This window comes from Sarcophilus harrisii, chromosome 2 (genome assembly GCF_902635505.1).
Source record: "Sarcophilus harrisii chromosome 2, mSarHar1.11, whole genome shotgun sequence".
Lineage (NCBI taxonomy): Eukaryota > Metazoa > Chordata > Mammalia > Dasyuromorphia > Dasyuridae > Sarcophilus > Sarcophilus harrisii.
Genome location: NC_045427.1, coordinates 86,938,481 through 86,954,400, shown reverse-complemented (window position 1 = coordinate 86,954,400; position 15,920 = coordinate 86,938,481). Strand labels below are relative to the sequence as shown.

At 33.3% G+C, this 15,920-nt stretch overlaps 2 protein-coding genes across 2 annotated transcripts in view; one reads left to right on the top strand and one right to left on the bottom strand.

The window, feature by feature from the left end:
• PIGF (phosphatidylinositol glycan anchor biosynthesis class F) overlaps positions 1–10,640 on the top strand; it is a 41,871-nt gene extending 31,231 nt beyond the window's left edge. The window contains exon 6 of the mRNA XM_003758310.4: positions 10,294–10,640. Within this exon, the coding sequence (XP_003758358.1) occupies positions 10,294–10,407 (114 nt within the window). The 3' untranslated portion in view covers positions 10,408–10,640. The remainder of the gene's footprint in view (positions 1–10,293) is intronic.
• RHOQ (ras homolog family member Q) overlaps positions 8,502–15,920 on the bottom strand; it is a 41,575-nt gene continuing 34,156 nt past the window's right edge. Inside the window, exons 3-5 of the mRNA XM_012540241.3 lie at positions 12,728–12,892; positions 11,799–11,894; positions 8,502–10,961 (exon numbers count right to left, since the gene is read on the bottom strand). Of these exons, the coding sequence (XP_012395695.1) occupies positions 10,806–10,961; positions 11,799–11,894; positions 12,728–12,892 (417 nt within the window). The 3' untranslated portion in view covers positions 8,502–10,805. The remainder of the gene's footprint in view (positions 10,962–11,798; positions 11,895–12,727; positions 12,893–15,920) is intronic.

Genomic DNA, 15,920 nt, shown 5'->3' with positions numbered 1-15,920 from the left:
AAGCTTTGGCTTTTTTTTTTTTTTGAGGGGGAGGCGGGAAATCCCACAAGGAACAACTTTTTCCCATAGATAGGATATATTCATTTGAACATTGTATTGAATTGAGGCAACCAAATGGCAAGATGGATAGTGTTGTGTTTGGGATCAAATCTGGACTCATATATATTAGCAGGTGACCTTGGGGAGTCATTTAACCTCTCTCAGCCTCAATTTCTTCATCTGTGACATTGGGGGGGCATTGTCACACATATATCTCAGAATTGTTGTTCAAGTGAAATAACATATAAAGTGCTTTCTGAATCTTCAAGTTTTTTTTTATAAGTGCTAGTAGAATAAATTGTTATTGTCCCCATTTTTTGTCATTTTCATTTGTAGGAATTACTTTTTTTTTTCTCTGAAATATAGGACCTGGCTTTTCATTGGTTTGGGCAACTTAGTGAGAAAAGGAAACAACTATTAGTCAGAGCTTTTGCTCTCTAATGTACTAAATTGTCTAAATTAGACAATAGCCTGAGGCTATACAAGAAAATTACTTGCCCAGTTTCATACAGCAGTTAATATTTGATAAACATGAATTTCTCCCAAAATTTAGAAAAATAACAAAAGTTAAGTACCAGGTAGTATAAAATCCTTTTATGTAAATCAAAATTGGAGTCATAACATCTGGACACATTACTAAAAATTTATAGTGACTGTATTCAGAAACTAGTATCAATTTTATGAACTTATTTTGTTATATTTTTTAGGTAAAATGTTTTTCTATACAAACACTCAAGACTTTTGGGGCACCTTGCAACAGAGGTGTTTTTCTGGTTTTAAATATATATATTGTACTAAATCAAATTCCATCTTTTATTGGATATATTTAGTAGGAAGTTAAGTGGTATGTGAATTTTGGTTATGATTAAATAACAATGATGTTAATAAATTAACCATTTATTTTGATGTAACCATGCCAATTAGCGTTATCTGAATTACTACTACTCCATTTGATTAAAGTCTTGGTTAAGGAGGGCAAGGTCTTGGGCTGACTTATGAAATTACTCTTCCCCATTACTAAGGACTGACTCTTTTTACTTCTTACCGCAGCATCTCCCTTTTATACCTTTTCACTAGACATTTATTAAATGATTCTACATACACACAAATTTCCTGAATGTTGCTAGAAAAATTTTGTCCATGAATATATGTGTAGATTATTGTCTTCAGAGCCTAGCAGATTGCCTGAAATATAGTAATTTAATAAATGTTTGTAAAATTGAATACAGCTCCACCACCAGAAAAAGATAAGCTTGATCAGTGAATTTCATCTTTTCATATTTTCCCATATTCAGAAACCTGCCAGTTGGAAAAGGTATTTCATTGAACACTGGAAGAATATTTAACATTCTGGACCAGTAGAGACTTCATCAGAATTTAAAAGAGGGTCATTTGGAATGCAAATGCAAAGTTACTTGTATTTGTAACTGACACTCTACATAAAAAATAGTGAAACACATTAGACAGTACTTTGTGAAACCTTAAAACTTCAGAAATTTCTCTTTGAGTTATGCTCCTGAGGTAATTGACTAGTTCCAACTTTGTGGTCATTTTGCTCATCTGAAGGCAGTAGTTTTCAATGTCTTCAGTTCTTTGATTTATATATTAGACACAGTTTTCCTTAAAAACATATAACAATAAGAGCAATTTGGAAACACCATCAATATTTTTTCTGATTTTTGAGTGTAAAAAATTAATATTGAGTGTAAAATAATTAATATATTAATTCTAAGAACTTCTTTTTAAATTAAACAATCTAAACTTAGTTTGTGACTCAGTTATTAGTATATATCTAAATTTTCAACTATAATGAAGCTAACACATCTATTACTGATTTCAAAAATAGTATTTATGTTTCTGTCACTTTCATAACATAGGAATGACTAGAGCATGGAATTGGAAATCTGCCTTCACCTACATGTCTATTAATGACTAATTTGTCTAATTCTCAGTGTAATAGGTTTTGATTCCTAGGATAGATGATATGAAGAATAATATTTGTTAAATGGGATTGCATGCAAAGGGAAAAGGGACAACCCTTCAGGCATTTTTTAGGTAATGGGGATAGCCTTATTTTAAAATGTGTTGCATTGGCAGCTACCTATTCATTTTATTCCAATTCTGATATCTCTTGTCATAGAGATAGAGACCTAAACATATATATTTGTAGACTGGGGATGGCAACATTTTCATTGTAAGTATATACTTTAAAGTTAAAGTGTACATATCACCAAAAAAAAAAAAAAGACAGGAAATATAATTTAAGACATAAGACATTTGCAAACATACTTATGGCTATTTTTAAAATTTGAGTATCAAATTGGTCACAGCCTCTAGGTTGTCTTTCCCCTGACCATGTCACCCAAAAGTTATTCATAAGCTGCCATATTTAGCTTAGTAATGAAATATATGTAAAAGAAAAAAAAATGACATCTCTCATGGAACATATATTTCTGTAAAGATTTTGATATCTTTTTTCTCTTTATTTTTATGATTAAATTTTTAAATGCTTTTATTTGTAAGAGAAAAATTAGTTTTGCAAGCTGATATAGACTAGATGCTTTTAAAATCAAATGATATCTTTGGGTGTTTGGGTGAATTGTATTTTTTTTTTTTACTAAAATTTCATTTTATCATTTTTTTTGTTGGATTTTTAACATTTTTTCCAAATTCATACCTTAGCCAGTGGCATTATTTTGTTTTCCACTTGACTGAAGAGACATGCCTTTTATTTGGGAATTTTAAAAGATAATTCCTTGGATCAAGTGCCTTGTCTAAATTATTTATTCTAAACTAATGCTTCAGTTGTGTTATTCTGATAAATTTGGTTCAGTCTTTTAAAGATGAAATCATATCTCCCTTTTATTTAATCTAACAAAATTAAATACTTAAATATTAATTCTGTTTAACATTTATTAAATACTCTAAAAGTTGAATGTTTGATATGCAACTATCAGGATCTTTTAAACCAGGACATCAATTATTCTCTAGGCATGGAATTGTTGAAACTTGTGTCCTCTGTTATTTAAAGGTAGCAAGGTGGAGCACTGGGCCTAGAGTCAGGAAGACCCGAGTTTGAATCCAGCCTCAACTACTGACTAGCTGTGTGACTCTGCTTGCCTCAGTTTCCTCAACTTTAAAGTGGAGAAAACAGCACCCTCATCAAAGCGTTTGTTGTGAGGATCAAATCAGATATTTGTAGTCCTTAGAACAGTGACTGATACATAGTAGGTGCTATGCAAGGACTTATTCCCTTTCCCTCTTCTGTGCTCAAGGAAATATATAACCTTGTTCCTTTTTACTGCATTCCTTTTACTAATGTAACAAGAGTGACACATGTAAAAGACCTTTCTATATGATGAAAAACACCAAAAATAAAAAACAACAACAAAATGAACAATGAAAAATATGAAAGGCAAGTCATAGAATTAATAGAAAGGCTTATTATAGGTACTATGAACCTATATACATATTTAAGTATGCATATCTATGTATACACACAATTTTTTAAGAAAAAGATCATTTTGGGAAAAGTTTGGACTTATCTTTATGCAGTACTTTATTCCATTATTCTGTTTTAGAGAACAAAAGACTACTTGGCTAACTCGTGTTGCCCCAGTAGAGTTGTATCTGATAGGTCATAAATACTCTCAAGAGTAGAATTTTTTTTTTTTTTTTTGTATTTATATTATCATCTCTAGCACCCAGCAGTGCTTAACAGGTAATAATTTCCTAATACATGTTTGTTAATTGATTTCTCATCCTCCTGGGGGTTAGTTCATTGTAGCAAGGGAGAGCTATTTCAATATTTCAATATTCTTTCTATGAAAGAAATTTTAGAGAAAAGGACTTTGGGATTCATCTATTCCAGTTCCTTTATTTCACAGATGAGGAAGCAGTGCATATACAGATAGGAAGTAGCAGAGCTAGGATATGAATTAAGGTGCTGACTTCAAAACCTTTTTTCACTAAACCATGTGGCCAGTAATTATTGTTTATTTGCCCAAAGGCATCCAATTTGTGTCTTCTGGCTCCTAATCCATCCCTCTGCATTATACTAGCACGCCTCTTTAGCAAAAAGACAAGAAATTTTTTTTTGCTAGTACTTCCCTCTCCCTCACCTAGTACTATGTATTTAGTACCTAACTTGTCTATGTCTATCTCCATATGTGTTTCTTTTGATCAAATGTAGGCATATTGAAGATAGCAATTCTCTCACTCTTGTCTTTGTATTTTCTTTGTCTAGCCCATAATAGCCAAATAAAGCATGGTGTTGAGTATATCATGTTAAATCAAGTCTCTTTTTAAGATTGAGAAAGAAAAGGTACCCTTTGTATAAGGTATTGCTACCAAAACCATGGAATAAGAGAATTAAGTAAAAGTAACATTTGAAGAAAAGACGCTATTCAGCATTTTGACATTTCTTACTTTTTAATGGAGAACATTAATAGAAATCTTGATTAGGAGGTGGCTACTAATAACAACCTTTCACAAAGGCTGAGGCTTAGGGCAATGTTGCTTTTGCTACTGATGCCCTTTGCTCCAAATTGACTACCTTTTAATGTTCCTTGTTTTAAATTAAATTCTATTACAAAAATGATTTAAAATGAAGTCTTTCTTAACACACATATCCCCATACTTTAGAACTGGCCCATTTATTTCAATTATTATTCAGTTTAATAAAATCAAAATGTAATAGAAAAAAAATTAACCTGTTAAGGTGGATTATGGCCTCTCTCAGGAATAAAACTAAGCAGTCATAATGTGTAATCTGGTTTGGGATGGCTTTAGGGACATGCAGAAGGATAGGGTTTTTCTTTCTTCTATATTAGGGGGTAGTTTTAATTGCTGGTGGCAAGAAGGCAACAGTATTTTTCTAGATCTATGTAAAATCATTTTGAAAAGCTATTATTTCAGAACCATAATTCATAGTTCTAAACAAGTCATTTAAAAATAGTATTTTGTTTTTTTGGTTATTTGACCACAAGTTTGAAAAAAATTTCAGCTATTTATAGATAATACAATGAATGTTATACAAATGTTAGCACAGGCCTGAAATTAGATAGGGATTTACAGAGAGTGGACTCATTTACTCAAGTTGGTATTTGACTGGGATCTAAAAGGAAGATCCACCAAACCTTCAACAGTATTTTTAGATTTAATAGACTACAAGAGATCTGAGCTTGTTGACTACAAATGGTTTAGACTTGTTTGGCCATATTTTAATTAGATAAAAAGGAAAAGTGAAAATAAAAGTAAAAACAGAAAATTAATACAAGTTACTTACAATTTCTCCTTAATAGAAAGCTATTGTTTACTTTCAAATATAGTGTATTATACAGGATTAGATGCTTTATATACATCCTAAATTTTGAATATTCATTTTATTTGTCATCTAGGAGTTAATATGGGACCAAAAAAAAATTAAGGAAAAAAACCAACCTACTGTTTTGTATTTAAAGATATAAACATTGTTTTGAAACCAAAGTTATTAAAGTATTCTGTGATAAAGCTTTATTCAGGCACTACTAATCTGGAATTTTTGAAAGCTTAACCTATTCTGAACTGAGGTTCACTTTGCTGTAAACGATAATGTACTAAGCAGAAAGTATAAAATAATTTAAGAGAAAAATATTTTTAAGAATTTCAGCACATTTTATGAAAAAAAACCCTAATTATAAGTTTATTATTCATTAAAGCAGGACTTATATTAAGCAATAACAGAACAATTTAAGTTATTTGAATTTACTTCCTATATCTCTAATCAAACTTAATTCCGTTGAAAATGTAATTTCAGACTGTCTTCCAAGTTAGTTCATATTTCTATAATATAGTTTTCTTTTATTTCCAAGGAACTGCCTTCATTATCTTTAAAAAAAAAAAAATCCTCAAGCATTGGAATTTTTCCAAAAGGCCATTTTCAATGACCTAATATTAACAAAAAAAACAAATCTTTGGTTAAGTTAAAATAGCGCAACTAGAACTTTCCATAAGAAAATGCTCATTTTAAATGATGAGCCTGTGGATTTCAGAAAAACCTGGAAAGACTTACATGAACTGATGCCAAGTGAAGTGAGCAGAATCAGGAGAATATTGTATACAGTAACATTGTACAATGTTCAGCTATAAAAAACTCAGCTCTTCTTAATCATACATTGATCCAAAGCAATTCCAAAAACTCATAATGGAAAATGCTATGCACATCCAGAGAAAGAACTATGGTATCTGAATTCAGATGGAAGCATACTATTTTCCCTTTTGTCCTGATTCTGATTAATGTAGAAATGTGATTCACAATTATATATGTATAACCTATATTGCATTACTTGTTGCCAAGGAAGAAAGGGGGAGAGAAACATTTGGAACTCAAAATCCTATAAAAGTAAATATTGAAAACTATATATATATTTGGAAAAAAAATAAAATACTATTAAGTGGGGGTAAAATAAAATAGAGAAAGGGGCATGGTGATACTATGGACTAAAAGAAAATGATCCTTTTAAAAGCTCTCAATGTGGGAGAAAATCATCCCAAACTCATCATGGTCTAAAGAGTACAATCTAAGGCACCTCAGAATCATAGATGACTTTATCATCTTTACTAAAGCTCTAAAGACCAGTAATGAATAGTTTGTCTTTGGAATGTGAAGATGAAAGCCAGATGATTTTAAAAATGCTTATTGCAACCAAGGTAGAATTAGAATCTTTAGGATTTTAGAGTTGGAAAGAGCTCACTTTAGAGGTGAGGAAAATGAGGCCTAGGGAGGTGACTTGCATAAGGTAATGATGGTAGAGTTGCACCCAGCCAGGGGAGATGACATGTATTTGAATTTGAACTGTTTATGTAAAATGTGGCAATTGGTTTTAACCCACTGGAATTATTCGATGCAAATTCAAATAATGAAATTACCTCACAAATTCATTGTTTAAACTAGTTTGGCATCCTGTCTAGAGAGGAATTCTAAGCTTTGAAGTGTATCAGCTAATAAATGCAGATATTCTAAATAAACTCAGCTAGGTTTCTAAAGATTGAGTTCATCTGTTAAAAAGAATCTGTTCATGGTTATAAAAGCAACAGTTCACTAGACCTAATGATAGATAGTCACTATCTGTTGTTCTAGATGACAGGTTCATAAGCATCCAGAGATAGATCACTTAGCTTTTACAGATGAGGAAATTAGTACCTAAAAAGGTGGAGAGATTACCCAAAATCACCCAGGTAAATATGTAGAGATTGCTGAGATTTAGATTCAAGTCATTTTTCCAATTAATGTAAAGAACAACTCAGATGATACAAAAAAATAACTTTTTTTTACTGGGGAAAATAATCCTGTACAGTGGTAAAATGGAAAGATCACTGAACTTGGACTTGAAACACCTGGATTCAAGTCCCAATTCTAATACTTCCTATTTATGTGAATATTGAGAGCAATGATCATATTTTAGGAATCACTTAACCTGTCTTAGCACTGTTTTCCTCATCTGTAAAATGGGGATAACACACTTTGTTAGGCTTGTAAGGAAAACACTTTATAAATTGAGAAGCATGATCTAAATATTTATTATTATTCCGCAGAAGCTTTTGTATTAAAAAAAAAAAAAAACCCAAAACATTCCCTATAGACTTAAGATACATTGAGCCATTGTATTTTCATTTAATGACTGACAGCACATTTAAGTACTGAAATATTTTTCAAGTGGGAACATTCTAATAGTGTTCCATATGCAGTTTAATTGTGATAACTAAGCAGCTTATATCTAAAACCTTATAGAAATCATGATTTGGGCTATAAAAATTAGATTTTTCTATAATACTCTTAGCCACCAGATTCAGATGCATTTTCTTGACTGAAATATGGAAAGAGATAATAACATTTTGCAGTCAGTGGTGGTGGTGGGGTAGTCTTAGGTTAAATTCACTTGATTATATGTTTATATAAAAGGTGTAGTACATACTATATATTTAGACATAGTAATGAGGGTATGTAGTGGTGTATACATTTAATAATACTTGATAAAAATGAAAATTTGCCTTAATTACTGACTACCCCTTGTATGAGCCTTATTTGAATGATGACATAAGAGTGTTGTTATTCAGTACTAGGCCAGTCTGCCATGGACCTCTAGCAAAGTCCTACCAAAGAGAACTCTGCTATGAAGACTTAGGTTTGTTAACTTAAAGTAGTACTGTGGTATGTACTTCAGAGAACCAGAGATTCTAGCATACTAAAATACATACAGATGAGTACATATAAAATAAAACAGGAGAAGTACTACAGGTTTGGAGAAGGGCATATGTCTTCATTTTTTTAAATTGTGAAGAAAATGGTCTCTGCCAACTAGAAGCAGGTGTCAGTTCCTGGGAAAATCCCAGAAAGTAGTGAACTTATAGAAAAAGAAACATGGTGATGAAAGATCCATGTAAATGGGACATACCAGACATACAGCCTTTCGTTTTTGGACACAATTGCCACAGTGTTAGATCAGGGCAAATGAGATCTACTTTACTAAAGTATTTGATGAAATCTCGTGCTAATCTTGTGGGAGGAAATTGGGGGGGGGGGAGAGAACAAAGTTAGCTAGTAATACATTTAGGTAGATTTGAAGTTAATTGAATCATTGGGGGAGGGGGTCAGAGTCATTTTTAACGGGTTGGTGCCAGCTTAGGATGACTCCAATGGAGTATTCTGGGCATCTGTGCTTGGTCTTGTGCTGTTTGGTGTTTTTATCATGGATAAAAGGATAGATGGTGTGCTTTTAAAAACATGCAGATGATTCAGAATTGTGAGAGAAAGCTGATACGCTGGATGATAGCATTCAAAAGATCTTAATGGAATAAAATATTGGGCCAAATCCAAGAGTAAGAAATTTAATAGTAATAAATGGAAAGACTCACTTGGATTCAAAAATTCATTTTTGTAAGTCCAAAGTTGGAAAGTAGTTATGACTGAAGTTTGTCTGAAAGCAAATCAAACCGTATGTGGAATAAAATCTTTAGTTCTGAGTACCACAAATTAGGGCACACGTTAAAGAAGAGGAAATTTAGACTTGATACAAAGAAAAATTTAAAAGGAGAGAATAGGATATTTTGGAACAAGGCTGATTTCCCCTTCCTGTTTGAGCCCTTTTAACAAAAGTCAGGGGGCTGCTTATAGGGTACATTGTGTAGAGAATCCTTTTTCATATAAGGTTTGGATTGGTGATCTCTTAAGTCCCTTCCAACTCTGAAATTCTGTGATCCAATAGGTAATAAAGTCAACATTCCTTACTCCTGTTTTTGTAAGGCTCAAGAAATTGATTTAAAGACTAGCAGTGTTCAGAGTACAGGAGTTGGAAGTTAAGATCTGGTTTCAAATTCTGGTTTTACCACTTACTGCCTTTGTAATTTTGGGTAAATCCCTTCACCTCTGTGTCCCCTAAATATTTCCATTCATAAAAAAGAGGGAAGGGATTAATCTAGAATCTGTTAGGGCTTCTTAACCTTGTGACCATGAACTTGTTTTTAAAAACAATTTGGTAACTGTATTTCAATAATTGGTCTTCTTTGTAATCTTTTGTGATTTATGCATATAAAAACATTCTAAGAAGGGATCCATAAAACAAAGTTAAGAATCCCTGGTCTAGATGATCACAAAGACCAGTCTGTGTATTTATTATCCTATTATCAAGTCTGAAAGGAAACCTACAGGATGTTTAATCTTAGCTCTTTTGGCGGGGAGGAGTTCTCCAAAGGACTTCTTTTGACAGCTTCTGTTCTGTTATAAATTTTATGTCACTTGTTTTGATTTCTAGGTTTCTTTCCTCATTTTATACAGTTCAAAGATTTTTCTGTGTTTGGTGACCACATATTCCTTCTTTAGTGTACACATCCACAGCAACAGGGCAAGAATATATTTTTTATAAAAATGGACTGCTTTGAAGATCTGAATTGAGCCCAAGATATACAGCAAAATGGGAAGATATTCAATAAGTCTAACCCAAAACTTAAGTTTTAGCATGTTTTTCATGCAAGTTTTGGGAGCATCAAACTAAATCTACAGTTGGCAGAAGTCCAGATATATCTTAATTGCACATTAACTAAAAACTGTACAGCATTTAGTGTTTGTGATAAATGCAAGTATAATCTTATTACAGTTTTGGCATTCATTAGGAAAGCATATTAAGCTTTAAAATAGAAATGTTTAGATTACACAGAACTTGTGCTCAAGTACGAGATAAAACATTTTCCCTCTTGTATCCCACATTCTCTCCTTAGGTCTGGCCCATCTCCTGTACGCTGGGAGCCACCTTTGGGTACGTGGCTGGTCTTCTCATTTCCCCTGTCTGGATTTACAGGAACAGGAAGCAGCTCACATACAAGAGCAGATAAGTGGAGCAAAAGAGAAAGCGTTTCTTTGTGCAGATTCCATAAAGACTGTGCAGAAAATTTTGTGGTCAAAGCAGAAGATTCAAACCTTCTGAAGTATTATACTACAAAGCCAAGCAATTCCATTTACAGCATTTTTTATGCAGTTGCAACATGGTGTGTGGTTGTAGCTTTTTAAACTATGAAACCCCTGAGAGATTGTACCTTCTAGCTGAAAATAAAGTATTTGTAACAGATTGTGGCTTCAGATGCTGTTGGCTGCTTCCTGGCCTGTGGATGGCTATTCTTAATGAACTTCACAGATTTCTGAAGGCAGTTACTTTCTTGACCTCAGCTTCTAATGTACCGTTTCCTATAGTGGGAGAGAAATACATAGTATTCCTGGCCAAAGCAGCCCTGTCTCACGTGATCAAACAACAGTTTATGCATCTTGATCCTATTCTTTTTTTCACCGTGTGTTTCTTTGGAGTTAAAATGGCTATGATAGCTTCATCAAAAACTGTCTTCAGACCCTTCTGTGTTAAAGCTGAGCACTCCACATAGCAGCATGCTCCTATCTGTGGAAGGAAAAGATCAATAATTAGGCATTTGTAAGTTTTCCAAAGCAAATTATTACAAGGTTTTTGCTTGGGGGAAAAAAAGCCCTCTAAAATATTTCTGATTGTTTTTTTAAATATTAAAAGATATTTTATGGGGCAGCTAGGTGGCGCAGTGGTTAGAGGACTAGCCCTGAAGTCAGGAGGACCTGAGTTCAAATCTTATCTCAGACACTTAATATGTCCTAGCTGTGTGACTCTGGGCGAGTCACTTAACCCCAATTGCCTCAGCAAAAAAAATTAAAAAGATATTTTATTGATATTTAATTTCTAGTTGACTATTACAAGGAACAATATAAATTTCACATTGATACAGAGCCAGAACCAAAAATAGTTTTCTCTTAGGTTTGATCTAGAAGCTACTAATAATTCTAATAGAAAAGTCTTATATGTACCACTATTATTTCTTCAAGTGACTGACTGCTTATTGTCATCATGATTAATTCTACAAGAAGTTAAGAAAAATCATGAATTAAGGTTACTTTTAAACCAAGCTGCAAGATTGATAATTCTATTTGAAAAGTTACTGAAATTCTGCATTTGCTCCACTAACCAAATGGATGTACTAAATTTCATGTTTAAATAGTTATTTTTCACTTGTCTTACTAGTGATCAAAAAAGAATTTAAGCACTTCAATTTTATCTGCCTTATCTGTCCATATTTCTGAGTTCTTAAAAAATTTATTAAAAGAAATCAGGTAGTCATACTTTCATCCCTGATATTATTTTTTACCTTATACATCTTAATAAGAATAAATTTGCCTGAAAAAAAGTATAACTTAGGAATGATCAATTTACCTCTTTTGCTAATTTTTGTCCTTGTTCCACACATACAGGTTTTTCTTTCATATCATTCAGTCTTGCTAAAGTTTTGGGGTCATCTCGAAGATCAATCTAAGAAAGATCAGTAATGTGTCAAAATTACAAGACTTTTAAAGATTAAATGAAATATTTATTCCCCATATTCCTAAAGAAAATAGATTTTTTAAAAAGGTTTATTTCTTTTCAAACTAGTGTAGTTTCTTGTTTTAGCATTATTTTGTCGAAACTAATTACAGAACTTAGTCTTAATCCAAAGGTTAAATAATTTGAATTGCTTGCTAAGCCTTGAGACCACTTGAGTGATTCAGACCTTCTACCTCCCCTCCCCCCAATCAACCAACTATAGCAACTACTATCAGGAATGTTTTTGTGTTGAATAGAAATTGAGTTCAAACATGGTTTATTAAGTATCAGGGACTGAGGGGATTACAAAATAACAAGGTGGTAGCTTTCTGATCCTAAAGCTTACAATTCAGTAGGGGGAGGGGGGATAAAATTATTTTCAGTGATGTATGACTATACATAATACATATACATGGTAGTATGTTCAAGGGGAGACTGCAATAAATTCTTTTTTTTTTTTTTTTTTTTTTTTTTTTTTTGCAATAAATTCTCAAAGAAAATGTTCAAAGTTCTGAGGGAGCTAGTTTCTGATGGAGAAATCAAAGGTCATGATTAGGCCTTTAATTAGGTAGGAATTCTGCAGTAAAAGATAGGACAGTAGTGTATGGCTGGTCTAGTTTGGCACTTGGCCAGTAGGAAATGAGGCTACATCTTTTTAAGTCAAGGAAGTAGAGTATTACTGTTTTCTAAGCAAGCAGCATGATTAAACCAAGATCAAATGATTACTCAGGCAAAAGGAGAGCTACAGAGTAGAAAGGGAAAAGAATACTTATCAGACATACCTGGGTTCCTATTAATAAGAAGGGTACATTCGGTGCATATTCCTTTAATTCTGGGACCCACTCCTCCTTCACATTTTGAAAGGAGGCTGGGTTTACAACAGAAAAACATATAAGGAAGACGTCAGTCATAGGATAAGATAAAGGTCTCAGGCGATCATAGTCTTCCTGGGGAAAGAGGAAAAAATTATTTGTTGCATTTTGAAGTTAAATATTCAAGAACAGCAGATAAATTGAATGTCTACAAATGTCTACTTAAAACACTCTAATTTTTTATGTCATTTGATAAAAAATTGTTGTTTAGTTATTTTCAGTTGCGTCTAACTCCTCATGACTTCTTTTGGGGTTTTCTTGGCAAAGATAATCAGAACAGTTTGCTATTTCCTTCTCTAGCTCGTTTACAAGTGAGGAAACCGAGGCAAATAGTATTAAGTGTTTTGCCCAGAGTTACACAACTAGTCTGAGGCTATCTCCGAACTCAGGTCTTCCTGACTCCCCACCAGCCAATCTGTGTAGCCACTGTGCTACCCAGGGGCCTTTGAATAAAATATGTTTACTTTATGGTAGTTAAACACTGGGGTGGAGGTGAGCACAGAAGTATAATGACATTATTAACTACAAACAATCCCGAGAATAATGGTTACTGAAAGACATTTCTTATTTTAAGCTCAAAACCTCTAGATTTCCAGCTCAAGGTTCTTTTCATATATCAAGCATATTATGTATTGTAGGGATCAGGCTAATCCTTTTTTCAAAAATAAGTACAATGAATTATCTTTTAAAAAAATTCCATAAAAACTACCTTCTCTAGACCTGTGATTTCATCAGTACCATTAACCTCCAGGCAAGAAACTGGAATTTAGATAGTTTTAGAGAACAGTCTGAGGCTCTCTGAGGCTGAGTATCAGGGGGGTCATAGAACCAGGCTATGTCAGGAACCTTGCTGGCCCTTTGGCCACTCTTGATACTCTCTCCGAGCACTACTCAATTTATAATACTTTACCAAATCTGACATTAATACATTAAGTTGTAGTCTGTACTGGTAGGAGGATCCCTGTCAGTGCCTTCATCTTAAATGATTCTTTTCTTATATTTTTCCATTGAGCATCTATTCACTCTTCCACTGGGCTATAGGATACTGAAAGCTTATGTGCATTTGCATCTGTTTCATAGATTGCTACAGCCAAAAAAGTCAACATGTAGAGTAGCCAGCCTTCTGAATGAGGCTCTCCACTGCTGTCTAGACTAGTTCTTGGATGAAGACAATCTGTCACCATTACTCTACTTGAGTTTTTCTAGCTTGGCAGAACCTACCAGTTACTCAATACAGCATTTTTTTTTTTTTAAAAGCTCTGTGCTACTCTGTGCTAGAACCGAGGGGATATAAATCCAAAAAATGAAAATATCTATTTGTTATTTCCACCTTTCCTGTCACTTAAAAAAACCTTTTTAGTGGAGTTCTGTATTAAAAACTGCATATACTGTTCAGTCATTCGTCTGTGTACAACTCTTCATGACCCAGTGGACCATAGAGTCCATGAGGTCTTGGCAGAGATATTGTAATGCGTTGCCATTTCTTTCTCCAGTGGATTAAGGCAAAAGGAAGGCCATTGGCTTGCCTGGGGTCATACAACTAGTAAGTAGGGAGGCTGGATTTCTAGTACCCTATCCATTAAGCCATCTATCTACCTCAAAAAACTGCATAGTATTTAGCAATTATAAGTTAGGATATGGTTTTATACTCTTGATCATACTACCTTTAAATACACTACACTTAAGACATGCAAGGATAATAATAACAGCCTGTATGTCAGTTTACAATTCAAAAGGTAATTTACTGATACTCTCTAATTTGATTGCCACAACAACTCTTCCTGAGATTATAATATTCATTTTTTTTTGGGGGGGGGGGGGGGAAACCTAAGGCAATTGAGGTTAAGTGACTTGCCCAAAGTCACACACACAGCCAAGAAAGTGTGAAGTATCTGAGGTCAAATTTGAACTCAGGTCCTCCTGACTTAAGGGCTGGTGCTCTATCCACTACACCAACTAGCTGTCCCTATTATATTCATTTTTGCAAATAACAACTACTGGCATTTATATAGAATCTTAAGATTTAGAGAACATTTTATCTCATGTGATCCTCACAACAACCCTGTGAAGTACAAGCTTTTATTAATCACATTTTACAGAGGAAACTGAAGTTGAAAAAGGTTGACTTTCTTCCCATGCTCATATAGCTGGTAAAGGATGCAACAGAACTAACTTCTAGGTCTTCTGATGTTCCACAAATACCAGTGCCTCTGACAGGCTTTCATTACATCACCAATCCACCATATTTTTTTTGAAACATCTTTTACATTACATATTATATTACATTTATACTTAACATATTATATGTATTTGTTGGATTTTGTGTATAATTCATGATTAGTTTTATACTTCTGTTTACATCTACTATGCATTTCTCAATTGCTATTTCAGGTAGTGTTAATGAAAAGAAAAATGAAATTTGGAGTCAAAGGGCCAAGGTTCAGATTCCAGGTTTGTCAATAATTATTATGTGGTCTTGGTCCAGGCACTTTGCCAATTTGTGCCTTAGTTTCCTCACATGTAAAAGAAGGTTCTTAACTAAATGACCCCTAAAGTTCTTTCCAATCCAAAACTGTGAGTCAGTGATTTATTCCACTAAGTCCAAAGTATACTACAAACTCCAGATCTTTTTCAAATCAACTCCTGTGTAGCTGTGACTCTCTCATAACTAAGGAATTTTTCTTTTACCCCATCTACAATTTTGATTAACATACTAGCTACATGTTTTTCTAAATCAGATCAAAATATCAGATAGTCATGATTCAAACTCACTCTTCAGATCCCAAATACAGCACACTCTTCACTGTACCACATTCGCTTTCCAACTCCACATTCACGATAAAAAACTCATCTGGCATGCTCAAGGAATAATGGACTACTTATCAATATGTCAATCACCATTTTTCATTGAATTGGGATTAAAAAAAAAAAAACACCTAACCGTTCCTGTTGATCAAATAATCTTTGAATCCTATCTTAATAAAGATGCTGATGAATAAGATGCTAATCCCAATCCTTTTGTCACTGTACTCCTTTTTTAGGGCACATCTGTAATCAGAAGAGAATGTTCTGATATTTGCCAATTGGGTAGATGCCAGGGAGT